Source organism: Dendrobates tinctorius, unplaced genomic scaffold (genome assembly GCF_039654945.1).
Source record: "Dendrobates tinctorius isolate UK_male_01 unplaced genomic scaffold, ASM3965494v1 ptg000093l, whole genome shotgun sequence".
In the NCBI taxonomy this organism is placed as follows: Eukaryota; Metazoa; Chordata; class Amphibia; order Anura; family Dendrobatidae; genus Dendrobates; species Dendrobates tinctorius.
In genome coordinates, this window is record NW_027361761.1 from 7,289,478 (window position 1) to 7,310,241 (window position 20,764).

At 45.2% G+C, this 20,764-nt stretch overlaps 1 protein-coding gene across 1 annotated transcript in view; it reads left to right on the plus strand.

Annotated features, from left to right (window-relative positions):
• The window catches only part of LOC141098644 (fibrocystin-like), a 475,648-nt gene that overhangs the window by 216,189 nt on the left and 238,695 nt on the right, over positions 1–20,764 (plus strand). Inside the window, exon 10 of the mRNA XM_073586616.1 lies at positions 9,115–9,227. Within this exon, the coding sequence (XP_073442717.1) occupies positions 9,115–9,227 (113 nt within the window). The remainder of the gene's footprint in view (positions 1–9,114; positions 9,228–20,764) is intronic.

A 20,764-nucleotide genomic window follows, 5' to 3' on the forward strand; every position in this document is an offset into this window, starting at 1 on the left:
CATCCAGCCTCCACCATGCCACATAACATCCAGCCTCTAACATGTGACGGAACGACTCAATGACACCATCACGGTCCTGTATAGTCCCATTCTTGACATTTCTTACTCCTGAATGTTCCCCCATCTACTGTGAGTGATATTATTATGAAGTGGAAGAAGCCGCAGCAACTCAGCCATGAAGTGGAGACCCCGTGTAATGGGAATGGTGGAACCACTGTGCCGTGGTCCAATAAGAGCCTTGAGAGGCAAAATTAGAAGAGCACCTGACTCTTCATTAGAGCCACTGATGGTGGGGTTAGGCTTGGCTCCAGATTAACACTATGTGCTACTGCAGACCACAGATGCATGGCAGCTGACTCACAAGGGACTTATGGCAGGAACGGCCCAAAGAGAGTGACAGCAAATTCAGGCAGGCACTAAAGGAACACAGGGACCACGGGTAAAGACGGGACCAGTTGGTATACAGATAGGCATTGACAGGTACAGGCTGGTCTGGCTGGTATACAGAAGCACTGGCAGTTGCGGACTGGACCAGCTGATGTACAGATCAGCACTGGTAGGTGCGGACTGGACTGGCTGAAATTGAGATAGGTACAAGACAGGTAGACTGATGAGTACTGGGGACCTGACAATTAGCAAGCATGTTAAAGGCTAACTAACCACGTTGCTCAGGCATCTACATGCTGGAGCAGGTGCCTTAAATAAAAGGTGTCTCCCAGCTATTGGCTGGGAACACTTTAGGACACTTTAAAAAAGAGGGAGCGCTAGCGCCTTAAGCACAGCGCCCAGGGATTTCACACCTCGGGGGGGGTAGCAGACATGGATGAAGTACTGGACGGGGGGCCACGGCGGTGACTAAGCTGGCGTCCCTGCCCTGGAACAGAGGCAGCATGCAGGTATGCCGGCGCAGCACCCGGTAATATTACAGAGTGGGGGACTGAGTGATGAGAAGCAGAAGGCAGCTGCATGCAGTCATACATCACCAAGCACAATTGGGAGCTTAGGATGAAGTGGTGTAAAGCCATCACCACTGGACTCTGGAGGAGATGTGTTCTGTGCTGTGATGGATCACACTTCTCTATCTGTGTCTGATGGATCAGTCTGGGTTTGGTGATTCCAGAAGAAAGTTACCCCATTGTTATCAGGGTTCGGCCTATTATTTCTTGTGATGGGAAATCTTAATTTTCAACACAAGACATTGTAGACAATTAGAGCTTCAGCTTTGTGGGAGCATTTTTGGGAAGGCCGTTTTCGGTTCCCCTTGACTGATTGTGAGGGGCAAAAATTGACACAGACACCTCCAAAATCTTATAGAAATCCTTCCCAGAAGAGCGTGAGCCATTATATCTTCAGGGGTTCTGTCTCTGTATCAATGTTTATGGATGTTGAATGGGAGGGCTCTCAAAGGCTCCTCTAGGAGGAATGTGGAGGGGTCACATACTTTTCTCTGTTTAATGTGTTTGTAAACATTTTGGTGTCTCCAGACAACACTATACCTGGCAGAGATAAGATGGCATTAGAATCTCTAAGGCTGTGTGCACATGCTGCGGAATGTCCTGCGGATTTTTCCGCGCGGATTTGTCAAAAACAACAGCAGGTAAATCCGCAGGTCAAAAGACCTGCGATTTATCTGCAGTTTTTCTGCGGTTTAGCCTGCGGTTTTCCCCTGCGGTTTGACACCTGCCATCCGCACAAAGGATTGACATGCTGCGGTTTTGAAACTGCAGCAAATCCGCACGGAAAAATCCGCACTGTGGGCACTGCGGATTTCATTTTCCATTGATTTTAATGGTACTGTACACCAGGACCAAAACCGCTGCGGATCCGCAGCAGAATCCGCAGCGTGTGCACACACTCTAAGTAGTGGAGCCCCAGACTTTGTGTTTTCTGTTGAATGCCGAGTTGTTATGGAAGCCTTACACAAACCCCAACTCACCATCCATATCTATATCTACGGTACGTCTATTTGATGACTCAGGGTTTCTATGACAAAACGGTCCTTGGCACATTGTCTCAATACTGTGGCCTCAGACTTTGAACCTTTAAGGTTAGGTGATTATATCTCAGTCTAGAAATAAGATATTGGGAAACCATTCACGGAGAGTCTTTTTTTAACCATGTTACATGTTTGATTTTTAATTAGAGGGGAACCACAATTCAGTAGGAGACACCAACCAAGGCCAAACAGAAGCATGCAATTCATTGAAATACGTCATAAAATACATCATAGTGAAAGGTTTATGTTCCTTTAAATATTACATTTTCCTCTCTGTGACCGCATTCTATGGGATGGTACAAGAACCAAGGGAGGAATCCAGCCATTTTTAAAAAATGAAGTGAACTTCTGGAACTGATGAAACGTGTACAGTAAGTAGCAGGTGCAAAGCTTAGTACTCACATCTTTACAGTTTTATACAGAGGCACAAGCATAGTGGTGATTTGTTTGGGTTAATCACTTACAAAGAACAGTTCCTCAATTTAACATGAACATTTTCTTCAGTATCCTTAATTTCTAACTTGCTTTTCCTCTAACCACAGCCCACTTCAGTGTGGTACCATTGAAGTATAATAGTGTTCTAACCAGATCTGTCTCACACGTTGTCTCTTTAGCCCCACTTCTGTAACTGTCCAGGGTCCTCACAAACCCACAGCTGTTCATTCTGGACTGACAACCATATCCAACACAGCTGAGACACATCCTGGTGGCCAATTGAGGATGTTAATTTCTGGTCATCTCCTTCCAATCTTCCTTGTCTACCATGATCACCAACCGCATCACTGTGACGGCATACCATCTCCAGGGTCTTATCACCTGGCCGAAAATTTAGCCATATGCGATGGGAGATAGCTGCGCTGGTTCAACCTTTAGTTCCTTCTTCTTCGATGAAGCACTACTAACGGATCTTCTTGAAGTTAAGAACCAACCCACAGTTTAGCTCCTGTTCTGTCAGTGTGCTGCTTGGCATGTCAATCCACTGTTTAACATAGTTTTCTATGAGCTTCTTTTCCTCCACCACTTCAGCCAGACAACTGGATATGGTGCTTTCCGGCATCCTCTTCTGAGCAATCATTCTAGAGGCCTCCACCCACCTAGGCCTCCACCTCATTAGGCCTCATAGCGTCTACGTTTGTTCAGATGTCCATGACCTGTTACAGATTTTTCTGTTCTTGACATCATAGTGGCTGTGGTCATGGATCTCTCTTTGGGCGCCATATACTGGGCCATCTCGGTCACTGTTGCAGCTGCCTTCGAAACTTCCTCGTCACTCACACTGGCTCCTCAATTAAGACATGTTTAGCGAAATTTGCGTCACATCTTCACTGTGGCTTCCTACTATTTTTCGTACAACTGCCATATAATATGGTAAATCTCTACAAGGCCGTTGCAAGGAAGAAGATGGGCCCAATAAGGTGTTCTGGGACCCACTAGTAGCCAGACTCATTGGGACAAGGTGCCAATTTTGTCTTCTACGAACTGGAATCTCCATGGCCTAACTCAGTCTGTCATTGTCATGATACCATCACTCATCTCGTTGAAATTATACCACTCTCTTTTTTCCTTCTTGCAGTGAAATAGTAGCACCCATGTTAGCACACTACCTGTTCTTTCTCTGCTTCCCACTGTGCAGAACTTTTCCAAACTTTGCGCCTCCCGCAGGTGCACACAACCCACTTCAGGCCGTACTTCTCTTCTGTTACTGTTCTATACTCTACCGTAGGTTCACCAACCTCCACTAATGATTGGCCGGATTTTTCTTACTAGTTACATCACATTCCACCATTTTTAAATACATGATATCTGATGCCTTTACTGATGTGTCATGTATCTTCTCCGTACTTTGCAGGACTTACCTATCCTTCCAACTATGCCAATTTATGGTGTATGGGTCACATAGGCCTGGTTCTTCTGTGGAAGTGTTTCAATCTGTGGCAGTAAACTATGTGATGGATCAGGAAATCCAGGTTTACAATATAGACAACTGAACATATGTACAGTAGGTAGCAAGTATGGTCACATGTGACAACAGATCACTTACAAATAACATCTCAATCCAATATGAATATCCTTAATTTCTAGCTTGCTATACTTCTAACCAAAACCTGTGATGCCAGTCACTTCTCATGGCCAAGCCGTGAGTCAGAATGGTCAGGGAGTTCAAGGTCAGAAGTCGGGAAGGTACGTCATAAACAGAAGGAAGAGACAAAAGCGTGGTCAGGTAGTGTTCCGAGGTCAGAGTACCGGGAGGATAACGGATCAGAGCTGAAGGGGATAAATAGATGGATGGTCAGAACGAAGTTCAAGGTCAGGCAACAGCAGAACAAGCATACAGAGCTCAATGCACTGGAGAACATACCTCACAAGCTGAATGCACGTCTGGCAGAGGTCTTGGAGACACAGCTCAGTTAAGAAGCATGGCAATCACCTGGAATAATGAACACATGGAGACAGCTGACACCTCACAGTCTCAGATTGGATAGTCCAGCTGTCAATCAACACACTGACAACTCAGCACACCTCTCTACCAGTTTGGATGGCTGTGACGAACAGCGCGGCCTGTGCCACCAATATGTCACGAACCCACCACTGACACGGGTATGTCAGCGGAGGGATGCGATGCACTGCCGGCACACGGCTATCACAGGCACAGTGGGGGCTTATCTTAGTTATCCCACTGCTGGCACCATGTGACAAAAATATACAGCAAGCTAATCTCGCTCTAACAATTTATCGCAGGGGGTATTTTGGATGCCCCACCACTGCTAACAACCTTCCAAGGACTGCGGGGATTTATGTATATTCCACTTTCTCAGTTCCACTTTGGAACTCGCAGCTCTCCACAGGCAGGGCTGTAGTCCCAGGGCAGAGCAGGTGAAGTGACACGTAGATGGTGTAGTGTCAGGCGCAGGGGATGTAGCAGTGCCGGGCAGGTTGACGCAGGAATAAGTGGAGGACACCAGGGCATGTAGTTCCAAAGCTTTACTCACAGTCTGTTGTGGTACAAGGGCCCGCATCTGTAACGTGTCCTCCGGGTCAGGAGCTCAGCCAACTTCCAGGCAAGATGAAGTACTCCTTTCCAACACTCCAGCAACATATATGCCTTTTCTGAACGTCTCCCTTATGCGCCTTTAGTGAAGTACTCACAGTACTGAGTTACACTGGAGTTCCTCCTGTCAGATGTTCCTATGAACTTTACTTGTACGGCAGACAGCTGTAGCCTGCTTCGGGGACTCCTTACTACCTAGTCCCGGCTCACTCACGTTGCTGTTGTGCAGCCAAGTCTTGTGTGGGAATAAAGTGGTGACAACTTCTATTCCTCCGGTGTCTGCTGCAGGACCATTAGTATCCATACAACCTCGGGGACCGGACCCCGGCCTTGCGCTTAGAACTGGGAAGGGTTCTCCTCTAACCCTAATCCTTAGTCCTCTTTTTCTCCTCACGTTCCGTACTAATCTTTTCCTTCTTATGGAGAGTCAGGCTTCCTATCAATGTTCCTTTCCTGTGCCAGCGGACCCAGGTCACTGAGGTCGGCTGCAGCACTTCCTTCCATCCATCCCACTCAGGGGATCTCCTCTCACCTACTGACCTAGTAAGATTGACCAAATCCCACACTCTTCCCGCTCTTTTGGGTGCAAAACTAAACTCCACCCGCCTCCCAGCACTCTACGTGTTCCAAGCAGGGAGCCACCAAAGGGTGCTTTGCTACACTACTATGCTGTGTGGGATGCAGGTGTTGGAGTGTGGTCAAATGTCTCCACCTTACCTGGATGGTGGGGTACCATACCTCAGGAGGAGGTGCAGTACCTCTGTGGCGACTGAACCCTCGGGGCGCCACACTTTCAGATACAGTTTACAAGTTACCTCTTCATCGCTACTCCTCTTGCTGTCCAGGGTCCACACAAACCTACAGCCACATGTTGTGGTCTCCTGGCAATTCCCACCGAAGCTGAGCTCTCTTTCTAGCTTTTCCTCTCATTAGATATCCAGACCCTTTGAGGTGTGGAACCATGACAAAATCCACTTCTGGGCATCACCCATTATCCGGCATGGAGAGTCAAGTCTTCGTTCACCAGCACTTTCAGATACAGTTTACACGTTACCTCTTCATCGCTACTCCTCTTGCTGTCCACGGTCCACACAAACCTACAGCCACATGTTGTGGTCTCCTGGCAATTCCCACCGAAGCTGAGCTCTCTTTCTAGCTTTTCCTCTCATTAGATATCCAGACCCTTTGAGGTGTGGAACCGTGACAAAACCCACTTCTGGGCATCACCCATTATCCGGCATGGAGAGTCAAGTCTTCGTTCACCAGCACTTTCAGATACAGTTTACACGTTACCTCTTCATTGCTACTCCTCTTGCTGTCCACGGTCCACACAAACCTACAGCCACATGTTGTGGTCTCCTGGCAATTCCCACCGAAGCTGAGCTCTCTTTCTAGCTTTTCCTCTCATTAGATATCCAGACCCTTTGAGGTGTGGAACCATGACAAAATCCACTTCTGGGCATCACCCATTATCCGGCATGGAGAGTCAAGTCTTCGTTCACCAGCACTTTCAGATACAGTTTACACGTTACCTCTTCATCGCTACTCCTCTTGCTGTCCACGGTCCACACAAACCTACAGCCACATGTTGTGGTCTCCTGGCAATTCCCACCGAAGCTGAGCTCTCTTTCTAGCTTTTCCTCTCATTAGATATCCAGACCCTTTGAGGTGTGGAACCGTGACAAAACCCACTTCTGGGCATCACCCATTATCCGGCATGGAGAGTCAAGTCTTCGTTCACCAGCACTTTCAGATACAGTTTACACGTTACCTCTTCATTGCTACTCCTCTTGCTGTCCACGGTCCACACAAACCTACAGCCACATGTTGTGGTCTCCTGGCAATTCCCACCGAAGCTGAGCTCTCTTTCTAGCTTTTCCTCTCATTAGATATCCAGACCCTTTGAGGTGTGGAACCATGACAAAATCCACTTCTGGGCATCACCCATTATCCGGCATGGAGAGTCAAGTCTTCGTTCACCAGCACTTTCAGATACAGTTTACACGTTACCTCTTCATCGCTACTCCTCTTGCTGTCCACGGTCCACACAAACCTACAGCCACATGTTGTGGTCTCCTGGCAATTCCCACCGAAGCTGAGCTCTCTTTCTAGCTTTTCCTCTCATTAGATATCCAGACCCTTTGAGGTGTGGAACCGTGACAAAACCCACTTCTGGGCATCACCCATTATCCGGCATGGAGAGTCAAGTCTTCGTTCACCAGCACTTTCAGATACAGTTTACACGTTACCTCTTCATCGCTACTCCTCTTGCTGTCCACGGTCCACACAAACCTACAGCCACATGTTGTGGTCTCCTGGCAATTCCCACCGAAGCTGAGCTCTCTTTCTAGCTTTTCCTCTCATTAGATATCCAGACCCTTTGAGGTGTGGAACCGTGACAAAACCCACTTCTGGGCATCACCCATTATCCGGCATGGAGAGTCAAGTCTTCGTTCACCAGCACTTTCAGATACAGTTTACACGTTACCTCTTCATTGCTACGCCTCTTGCTGTCCACGGTCCACACAAACCTACAGCAACATGTTGTGGTCTCCTGGCAATTCCCACCGAAGCTGAGCGCTTTCCAGCTTTTCCTCTCATTAGATATCCAGGACATTTTGGCTGTATTAAAATCCAGACTGCCAATCACTAAGTTACTATTTAAGGCTTGCTATCTCATAATTCTTCTCTCTTGCACGAACCCAGTAAGCGGCTAAACCTCTTGCTTCTCACTAGTACATTAACAGTTACGATATATAATGCATCAACACATAAGAAATGCATTAATGCAATATATCACAAAAAATAATAACATCTTGAGGGTAATTGTTTTTTCTCGTGCACACTTATACATTTACTGTCACTCCCCTGTATAGCAAAAACCTGAACACGCTATGCACAACACAGGAATAAGCGAGCGTCATTTTAGTCTCCATAGACCCGCGTTTTCAGCCATGTCGAGTCCTTGTGAGTTTTGTTCAGGTGAGACTTGATGTCAGTGTTGAGGTTTTTTTTCCCGGGGCATTGAAGGATTAGTAATTTTCACCTGAAATGTACGCGGCATAAAACTCTATAATTCATTGAAATCAGGAGCTAAATTGATTTCTACACAAATTCTCTGCTAGCCTAAACCTTCATCACCACGAGGGTGTCCGCCGATCTGAATGAGCTGAATTAATGACGGGACTTGTACAAAGTACAGAACTCAAGTAGAAGTGCAATTTGGAAAATGGCATAAGGTAATTTTGGGGTAGTACGTTCCTGCGTAAAGCATGAGCGTTGATGTGGAAACAGACCGTGTAAATGACAAAGTTTGGTGAACTCATCGTCATTCCGAGCAACTGTTATCTGCTCACCGAGGGCTATGCAGGTAATCAGCTGGAAAAAAAAGCCTGCTGCGTTTTAATCCTCTAGGTTCCCAGGGCCATTCACAGGGGACGTCCCTCATCCTTTAACCTTTAACCCACCATGGCCAATTTTCATTTTTCATTTTTTTTTCATCCCCCTCTTTCAAGCGTCATAACGTTTTAAAAATATTTTCCACGACACAACTTATTTTTTTATGGGACAATAATAGTTTTGAAAGATACCATTTACTTTTTACATGTGGAAAACAGGAAAAAAAAAAATTCCAATAGAGTTGGAAAAAAAAAATCCTCCATTGTTTTTTGGGTTTTGTTCGTACAGAGTGGTAAAAATGATCTGGAATCACGATCCTCAGGTTCAATACAATTACAGCGAAATCAACTTTTGTAGGTTTTTTTTGTTTTATAAAATGGCACCAAAGAAATGCTGGGTGACTACCTCTGCCAATGCTGTAGGTACGGCCATATTGGTTGTCACTCGACTTTTCAAGATGTCTATTATGTTGTAACTAGACTAAAAGCAGAAATTGGAAGATTCGGGGGGAATTTTTTTTTTTTAAAAGTAGAAATTGCCATATGGGATTACTGGGCCAAAAGTGACTGCACAAAAAGTGAAAAATTTTGGATACGATATTTTCTTTAGAGATGCAATGATAGAAAATATTGCAAATAATTGTGTTTTACATTTCTATGATTCTTTTAAGGAAAACGTAGTCTGCAGCTCGGGATATGGATATTTTTACCACCTCGCACCAGACGGGCCTTCCCAAGCCCCTTTGGAAACTTTTTGGAAAAACTCAGCTGTGTCATGCATGAGGTAAGTTATCCTCACTGGCGGACGCAGACAGAAGAGGCCACTGTGCGAGAACAGTTAAACACAGCATAATGCACAATTCCAGCTGCTCTGGAGGTAGATGTGGCCCTCTTGGCTCTCGGGTCCCTGTGCGGCTCCACTAGTTGCACCCTTGGCATGTCCACCCATGAGTATCCACCATCTTCCCCCTAAAAAATGAAACAAAATGACCCCCCTATATACTCACTTCAATGAATTACAGCAAGTGCAATTGGTGATGGACCCATGACAGCCCCTGTCCTGTAAGTGCATATGGACTTAATACAATGTCCCTCTTCGTACCAAAACGTAGAACTCCACTGTGGGAAATCTTCCGTCATGCAGTGCCTTCAGAACAGTGCCATATATTACTCCTAAACATAGTACTGTATATTGTTTCAATAAATAATGCCTTAATACCCTTTGGAAATGTTGCCGTAAAATAACTTCCCCAGAAATAGTAGTGTCTATTACCTGTATAAATAATGCTATACAGTTCCACCAGTGCCATACCTGGTTACCAAAAATATTGCATTCCGTGATTACTTGGGAAATAGTGTTGTGTATTTGTCCTGAAGTATTGCCATACAGAGGCGCCAAAGTGGTACAATAGTAGTGCTCGGATCTCTCCTATAAGGAATTTCATATATAGTGTCCACAAATGGCGCCATAAATTACAAAAGAGCGCAACATATTGTGCCCAGTATAGATCCATGTAATCTCTCAGAAACTGTGCCATGTATACTGTACTTTCCCAAAGAAAGAGTGCCATATCACTGACCAGAAACAGTACTTTACCATCTACCCAATATAGAGCCATATCACTGCCCAGGAGCAGTACTTTACCATCCACCCAATATAGAGCCATATCACTGCCCATGAGCAGTACTTTACCATCCACCCAATATAGTGCAATATCACCGCTCAGAAACAGTACTTTATCGTCCACCCAATATAGTGCCATATCACTGCCCAGGAACAGCATTGTACCATCCACCCAATATAGAGCCATATCACTGCCCAGAAACAGTACTTTACCATCTACCCAATATAGAGCCATATCACTGCCCAGGAGCAGTACTTTACCATCCACCCAATATAGAGCCATATCACTGCCCAGAAACAGTACTTTACCATCTACCCAATATAGAGCCATATCACTGCCCAGGAGCAGTACTTTACCATCCACCCAATATAGAGCCATATCACTGCCCATGAGCAGTACTTTACCATCTACCCAATATAGTGCCATATCACTGCCCAGGAAGAGTAATTTACCATCTACCCAATATAGAGCCATATCACTGCCCAGGAACAGTACTTTACCATCTACCCAATATAGTGCCATATCACTGCCCAGGAACAGTACTTTACCATCTACCCAATATAGAGCCATATCACTGCCCAGGAGCAGTACATTACCATCTACCCAATATAGAGCCATATCACTGCCCAGGAGCAGTACTTTACCATCCACCCAATATAGTGCCATATCACCGCTCAGAAACAGTACTTTATCGTCCACCCAATATAGTGCCATATCACTGCCCAGGAACAGTATTGTACCATCCACCCAATATAGTGCCATATCACTGCCCAGGAACAGTACTTTACCATCTACCCAATATAGTGTCATATCACTGCCCAGGAACAGTACTTTACCATCTACCAATATAGTGCCATATCACTGCCCAGGAACAGTACTTTACCATCTACCCAATATAGTGCCATATCACTGCCCAGGAACAGTGCTTTACCATCTACCCAATATAGTGCCATATCACTGCCCAGGAACAGTGCTTTACCATCTACCCAATATAGTGCCATATCACTGCCCAGGAACAGTACTTTACCATCTACCCAATATAGTGCCATATCACTGCCCAGGTACAGTACTTTACCATCCACCCAATATAGTGCCATATCACTGCCTATCAACAGTACTTTACCATCAACCCAATATAGTGCCATATCACTGCCTATCAACAGTACTTTACCATCTACCCAATATAATGCCATATCACTGCCCAGGAACAGTACTTTACCATTTACCAATATAGTGCCATATCACTGCCCAGGAACAGTGCTTTACCATCTACCCAATATAGTGCCATATCACTGCCCAGGAACAGTACTTTACCATCTACCAATATAGTGCCATATCACTGCCCAGGAACAGTACTTTACCATCTACCCAATATAGTGCCATATCACTGCCCAGAAACAGTACTTTACCATCTACCCAATATAATGACATATCACTGCCCAGGAACAGTGCTTTACCATCTACCCAATATAGTGCCATATCACTGCCCAGGAACAGTGCTTTACCATCTACCAATATAGTGCCATATCACTGCCCAGGAACAGTGCTTTACCATCTACCAATATAGTGCCATATCACTGCCCAGGAACAGTGCTTTACCATCTACCCAATATAGTGCCATATCACTGCCCAGGAACAGTGCTTTACCATCTACCAATATAGGCCATATCACTGCCCAGGAACAGTACTTTACCATCTACCCAATATAATGACATATCACTGCCCAGGAACAGTGCTTTACCATCTACCCAATATAGTGCCATATCACTGCCCAGGAACAGTACTTTACCATCTAACAATATAGTGCCATATCACTGCCCAGGAACAGTACTTTACCATCTACCCAATATAATGACATATCACTGCCCAGGAACAGTACTTTACCATCTACCCAATATAGTGCCATATCACTGCCCAGAAACAGTACTTTACCATCTACCCAATATAATGACATATCACTGCCCAGGAACAGTGCTTTACCATCTACCCAATATAGTGCCATATCACTGCCCAGGAACAGTACTTTACCATCTACCAATATAGTGCCATATCAATGCCCAGGAACAGTACTTTACCATCTACCAATATAGTGCCATATCACTACCCAGGAACAGTACTTTACCATCTACCCAATATAGCGCCATATCACTGCCCAGGAACAGTACTTTACCATCTACCCAATATAGCGCCATATCACTGCCCAGAAACAGTACTTTACCATCTACCCAATATAATGACATATCACTGCCCAGGAACAGTGCTTTACCATCTACCCAATATAGTGCCATATCACTGCCCAGGAACAGTACTTTACCATCTACCAATATAGTGCCATATCAATGCCCAGGAACAGTACTTTACCATCTACCAATATAGTGCCATATCACTACCCAGGAACAGTACTTTACCATCTACCAATATAGTGCCATATCACTACCCAGGAACAGTACTTTACCATCCACCCAGTATAGTGCCATATCACTGCCCAGGAACAGTACTTTACCATCCACCCAGTATAGTGCCATATCACTGCCCAGGAACAGTACTTTACCATCTACCCAATATAGTGCCATATCACTGCCCAGGAACAGTACTTTACCATCCACCCAATATAATGACATATCACTGCCCAGGAACAGTACTTTACCATCTACCCAATATAGTGCCATATCACTGCCCAGGAACAGTACTTTACCATCCACCCAATATAGTGCCATATCACTGCCCAGGAACAGTACTGTACCATCCACCCAATATAGTGCCATATCACTGCCCAGGAAGAGTACTTTACCATCTACCAATATAGTGCCATATCACTGCCCAGGAACAGTACTTACCATCCACCCAATATAGTGCCATATCACTGCCCAGGAACAGTACTTTACCATCTACCCAATTTAGTGCCATATCACTGCTCAGAAACAGTACTTTACCATCCACCCAATAGAGTGCCATATCACTGCCCAGAAACAGTACTTTACCGTTCACCCAATATAGTGCCATATCACTTCCCAGGAACAGTACTTTACCATCCACCCAATAGAGTGCCAAATCACTGCCCAGGAACAGTACTTTACCGTCCACCCAATATAGTGCCATATTACTTCCCAGGAACAGTACTGTACCGTCCTCCCAATATAGTGCCATATCACTGCCCAGGAAGAGTACTTTTCCATCTACCCAATATTGTGTCATATCACTGCCCAGGAACAGTACTGTACCATCCACCCAATATAGTGCCATATCACTGCCCAGGAACAGTGCTTTACCATCTACCCAATATAGTGCCATATCACTGCCCAGGAACAGTACTTTACCATCTACCAATATAGTGCCATATCACTGCCCAGGAACAGTACTTTACCATCTACCAATATAGTGCCATATCACTTCCCAGGAACAGTACTTTATCGTCCACCCAACATAGCGCCATATCACTGCCCAGAAACAGTACTTTATCGTCCACCCAATATAGTGCCATATCACTGCCCAGGAAAAGTACTTTACCATCCACCCAATATAGTGCCATATCACTTCCCAGGAACGGTACTGTGCCGTCCACCCAATATAGTGCCATATCACTGCCCAGGAACAGTACTTTACCATCCACCCAATATAGCGCCATATCACTACCCAGGAACAGTGCTTTACCATCTACCCAATATAGTGCCATATCACTTCCCAGGAACAGTACTTTACCATCTACCCAATATAGTGCCATATCACTGCCCAGGAACAGTACTTTACCATCTACCCAATATAGTGCCATATCACTGCCCAGGAACAGTACTTTACCATCCACCCAATAGAGTGCCATATCACTGCCCAGGAACAGTACTTTACCGTCCACCCAATATAGTGCCATATCACTTCCCAGGAACTGTACTGTACCGTCCACCCAATATAGTGCCATATCACTGCCCAGGAACAGTACTTTACCATCTACCCAATATAATGCCATATCACTGCCCAGGAACAGTACTTGATCGTCCACCCAATATAGCGCCATATCACTGCCCAGAAACAGTACTTTATCGTCCACCCAATATAGTGCCATATCACTGCCCAGGAAAAGTACTTTACCGTCCACCCAATATAGCGCCATATCACTACCCAGGAACAGTGCTTTACCATCTACCCAATATAATGCCATATCACTGCCCAGGAAGAGAACTTTTCCATCTACCCAATATAGTGTCATATCACTGCCCAGGAACAGTACTGTACCATCCACCCAATATAGTGCCATATCACTGCCCAGGAACAGTGCTTTACCATCTACCCAATATAGTGCCATATCACTGCCCAGGAACAGTACTTTATCGTCCACCCAATATAGTGCCATATCACTGCCCAGGAAAAGTACTTTACCATCCACCCAATATAGCGCCATATCACTGCCCAGGAACAGTACTTTACCATCCACCCAATATAGTGCCATATCACTGCCCAGGAACAATGCTATACCATCTACCCAATATAGTGCCATATCACTGCCCAGGAAAAGTACTTTACCATCCACCCAATATAGTGCCATATCACTGCCCAGGAACAGTGCTTTACCATCTACCCAATATTGTGCCATATCACAGCCCAGAAACAGTACTTTACCATCCATCCAATATAGTGCCATATCACTGTTCAGGTACAGTAGTTTACCATCTACCCGATATTGAGCCATATCACTGCCCAGGAACAGTACTTTACCATCTACCCAATATAGCGCCATATCACTGCCCAGGAACAGTACTTTATCATCCACCCAATATAGTGTCATATCACTGCCAAGGAAAAGTACTTTACCATCTACCCAATATAGCGCCATATCACTGCCCAGGAAAAGTACTTTACCATCCACCCAATATAGTGCCATATCACTGCCCAGGAACAGTACTTTATCGTCCACCCAATATAGCGCCATATTACTGCCCAGGAACAGTGCTTTACCATCTACCCAATATAGTGCCATATCACAGCCCAGAAACAGTACTTTACCATCCACCCAATATAGTGCCATATCACTGCCCAGGAACAGTACTTTACCATCCACCCAATATAGTGCCATATCACTGCCCAGGAACAGTACTCTACCATCCACCCAATAAAGTGGCATATCACTGCCCAGGAACAGTACTTTACCATCCACCCAATATAGTGTCATATCACTGCCCAGGAACAGTACTTTACCATCCACCCAATAAAGTGCCATATCACTGCCCAGGAACAGTACTTTACCATCCACCCAATATAGTGCCATATCACTGCCCAGGAACAGTACTCTACCATCCACCCAATATAGTGTCATATCACTGCCCAGGAACAGTACTTTACCATCTACCCAATATAGTGCCATATCACTGCCCAGGAACAGTACTTTACCATCCATCCAATAAAGTGCCATATCACTGCCCAGGAACAGTACTTTACCATCTACCCAATATAGTGCCATATCACTGCCCAGGAACAGTACTTTACCATCCACCCAATATAGTGTCATATCACTGCCCAGGAACAGTACTTTACCATCCACCCAATATAGTGTCATATCACTGCCCAGGAACAGTACTTTACCATCCACCCAATATAGTGCCATATCACTGCCCAGGAACAGTACTTTACCATCCACCCAATAAAGTGCCATATCACTGCCCAGGAACAGCACTTTACCATCCACCCAATAAAGTGCCATATCACTGCCCAGGAACAGTACTTTACCATCCACCCAATATAGTGTCATATCACTGCACAGGAACAGTACTTTACCATCCACCCAATATAGTGTCATATCACTGCACAGGAACAGTACTTTACCATCCACCCAATAAAGTGCCATATCACTGCCCAGGAACAGTACTTTACCATCCACCCAATATAGTGCCATATCACTGCCCAGGAACAGTACTTTACCATCCACCCAATATAGTGTCATATCACTGCCCAGGAACAGTACTTTACCATCCATCCAATAAAGTGCCATATCACTGCCCAGGAACAGTACTTTACCATCTACCCAATATAGTGCCATATCACTGCCCTGGAACAGTACTTTACTATCCACCCAATATAGTGTCATATCACTGCCCAGGAACATTACTTTACCATCCACCCAATATAGTGTCATATCACTGCCCAGGAACAGTACTTTACCATCCACCCAATATAGTGTCATATCACTGCCCAGGAACAGTACTTTACGATCCACCCAATATAGTGCCATATCACTGCCCAGAAACAGTACTGTACCGTCCACCCATTATAGTGTCATATCACTGCCCAGGAACAGTGCTTTACTATCTACCCAATATAGTGCCATATCACTGCCCAGGAACAGTACTTTATCGTCCACCCAATATAGTGCCATATCACTGCCCAGGAAAAGTACTTTACCATCCACCCAATATAGCGCCATATCACTACCCAGGAACAGTGCTTTACCATCTATCCAATATAGCGCCATATCACTGCCCAGGAACAGTACTTTACCATCCACCCAATATAGTGCCATATCACTGCCCAGGAACAATGCTTTACCATCTACCCAATATAGTACCATATCACTGCCCAGGAAAAGTACTTTACCATCCACCCAATATAGTGCCATATCACTGCCCAGGAACAGTGCTTTACCATCTACCCAATATTGTGCCATATCACAGCCCAGAAACAGTACTTTACCATCCACCCAATATAGTGCCATATCACTGCCCAGGTACAGTAGTTTACCATCTACCCGATATTGCGCCATATCACTGCCCAGGAACAGTACTTTACCATCTACCCAATATAGCGCCATATCACTGCCCAGGAACAGCACTTTACCGTCCACCCAATATAGTGTCATATCACTGCCCAGGAACAGCACTTTACCGTCCACCCAATATAGTGTCATATCACTGCCCAGGAACAGTACTTTATCATCCACCCAATATAGTGTCATATCACTGCCAAGGAAAAGTACTTTACCATCTACCCAATATAGCGCCATATCACTGCCCAGGAAAAGTACTTTACCATCCACCCAATATAGTGCCATATCACTGCCCAGGAACAGTACTTTATCGTCCACCCAATATAGCGCCATATTACTGCCCAGGAACAGTGCTTTACCATCTACCCAATATAGTGCCATATCACTGCCCAGGAACAGCACTTTACCATTTACCAATATAGTGCCATATCACTGCCCAGGAACAGTACTTTACCATCTACCCAATATAGTGCCATATCACTGCCCAGGAACAGTGCTTTACCATCTACCCAATATAGTGCCATATCACTGCCCAGGAACAGTACTTTACCATCCACCCAATATAGTGCCATATCACTGCCCAGGAACAGTGCTTTACCATCTACCCAATATAGTGCCATATCACTGCCCAGGAACAGTACTTTACCATCCACCCAATATAGTGCCATATCACTGCCCAGGAACAGTGCTTTACCATCTACCCAATATAGTGCCATATCACTGCCCAGGAACAGCACTTTACCATCTACCAATATAGTGCCATATCACTGCCCAGGAACAGTACTTTACCATCCACCCAATATAGTGCCATATCACTGCCCAGGAACAGTACTGTAACATCCACCAAATATAGTGCCATATCACTGTCCAGGAACAGTACTTTACCATCTACCAATATAGTGCCATATCACTGCCCAGGAACAGTACTTACCATCCACCCAATATAGTGCCATATCACTGCCCAGGAACAGTACTTTACCATCTACCCAATATAGTGCCATATCACTGCCCAGGAACAGTACTTACCATCTACCCAATATAGTGCCATATTACTGCCCAGGAACAGTACTTTACCATCCACCCAATATAGTGCCATATCACTGCCCAGGAACAGCACTTTACCATTTACCAATATAGTGCCATATCACTGCCCAGGAACAGTACTTTACCATCTACCCAATATAGTGCCATATCACTGCCCAGGAACAGTGCTTTACCATCTACCCAATATAGTGCCATATCACTGCCCAGGAACAGTACTTTACCATCCACCCAATATAGTGCCATATCACTGCCCAGGAACAGTGCTTTACCATCTACCCAATATAGTGCCATATCACTGCCCAGGAACAGCACTTTACCATCTACCAATATAGTGCCATATCACTGCCCAGGAACAGTACTTTACCATCCACCCAATATAGTGCCATATCACTGCCCAGGAACAGTACTGTAACATCCACCAAATATAGTGCCATATCACTGTCCAGGAACAGTACTTTACCATCTACCAATATAGTGTCATATCACTGCCCAGGAACAGTACTTACCATCCACCCAATATAGTGCCATATCACTGCCCAGGAACAGTACTTTACCATCTACCCAATATAGTGCCATATCACTGCCCAGGAACAGTACTTACCATCCACCCAATATAGTGCCATATCACTGCTCAGAAACAGTACTTTACCATCCACCCAATAGAGTGCCATATCACGGCCCAGGAACAGTACTTTACCATCCACCCAATAGAGTGCCATATCACTGCCCAGAAACAGTACTTTACCGTCCACCCAATATAGTGCCATATCACTGCCCAGGAACAGTACTTTACCATCTACCCAATATAGTGTCATATCACTGCCCAGGAAGAGTACTTTTCCATCTACCCAATATAGTGTCATATCACTGCCCAGGAACAGTACTTTACCGTCCACCCAATATAGTGCCATATCACTGCCCAGGAACAGTACTTTACCATCTACCCAATATAGTGCCATATCACTGCCCAGGAACAGTACTTACCATCCACCCAATATAGTGCCATATCACTGCTCAGAAACAGTACTTTACCATCCACCCAATAGAGTGCCATATCACGGCCCAGGAACAGTACTTTACCATCCACCCAATAGAGTGCCATATCACTACCCAGAAACAGTACTTTACCGTCCACCCAATATAGTGCCATATCACTGCCCAGGAACAGTACTTTACCATCTGCCCAATATAGTGCCATATCACTGCCCAGGAAGAGTACTTTTCCATCTACCCAATATAGTGTCATATCACTGCCCAGGAAGAGTACTTTTCCATCTACCCAATATAGTGCCATATCACTGCCCAGGAACAGTACTTTACCATCTACCCAATATAATGCCATATCACTGCCCAGGAACAGTAATTTATCGTCCACCCAATATAGTGCCATATCACTGCCCAGGAAAAGTACTTTACCATCCACCCAATATAGCGCCATATCACTGCCCAGGAACAGTACTTTACCATCTACCCAATATAGTGCCATATCACTGCCCAGGAACAGTACTTTACCATCCACTCAATAGAGTGCCATATCACTGCCCAGGAACGGTACTTTACCATCCACCCAATATAGTGCCATATCACTGCCCAGGAACAGTACTTTTCCATCTACCCAATATAGAGCCATATCACTGCCCAGGAACAGTACTGTACCATCCACCCAATATAGTGCCATATCACTGCCCAGGAACAGTACTTTACCATCCACTCAATAGAGTGCCATATCACTGCCCAGGAACAGTACTTTACCATCCACCCAATATAGTGCCATATCACTGCCCAGGAACAGTACTTTACCATCCACTCAATAGAGTGCCATATCACTGCCCAGGAACAGTACTTTACCATCCACCCAATATAGTGCCATATCACTGCCCAGGAACAGTGCTTTACCATCTACCCAATATTGTGCCATATCACAGCCCAGAAACAGTACTTTACCATCCACCCAATATAGTGCCATATCACTGCCCAGGAACAGTACTTTACCATCTACCCAATATTGCGCCATATCACTGCCCAGGAACAGTACTTTACCATCTACCCAATATAGCGCCATATCACTGCCCAGAAACAGTACTTTACCATCCACTCAATAGAGTGCCATATCACTGCCCAGGAACAGTACTTTACCATCCACTCAATAGAGTGCCATATCACTGCCCAGGAACAGTACTTTACCGTCCACCCAATATAGTGCCATATCACTGCCCAGGAACAGTACTGTACCGTCCACCCAATATAGTGCCATATCACTGCCCAGGAACAGTACTTTACCATCCACCCAATATAGTGCCATATCACTGCCCAGGAACAGTACTTTACCATCCACTCAATAGAGTGCCATATCACTGCCCAGGAACAGTACTTTACATCCACCCAATATAGTGCCATATCACTGCCCAGGAACAGTACTTTACCATCCACTCAATAGAGTGCCATATCACTGCCCAGGAACAGTACTTTACCATCCACCCAATATAGTGCCATATCACTGCCCAGGAACAGTACTTTACCATCCACTCAATAGAGTGCCATATCACTGCCCAGGAACAGTACTTTACCGTCCACCCAATATAGTGCCATATCACTGCCCAGGAACAATACTGTACCGTCCACCCAATATAGTGCCATATCACTGCCCAGGAACAGTTCTTTACCATCTACCCAATATAATGCCATATCACTGCCCAGGAACAGTACTTTACCATCCACCCAATATAGTGCCATATCACTGCCCAGGAACAGTACTTTTCCATCTACCCAATATAGTGTCATATCACTGCCCAGGAACAGTACTGTACCATCCACCCAATATATTGCCTTATCACTGCCCAGGAACAGTACTTTACCGTCCACCTAATATAGTGCCATATCACTGCCCAGGAAAAGTACTTTACC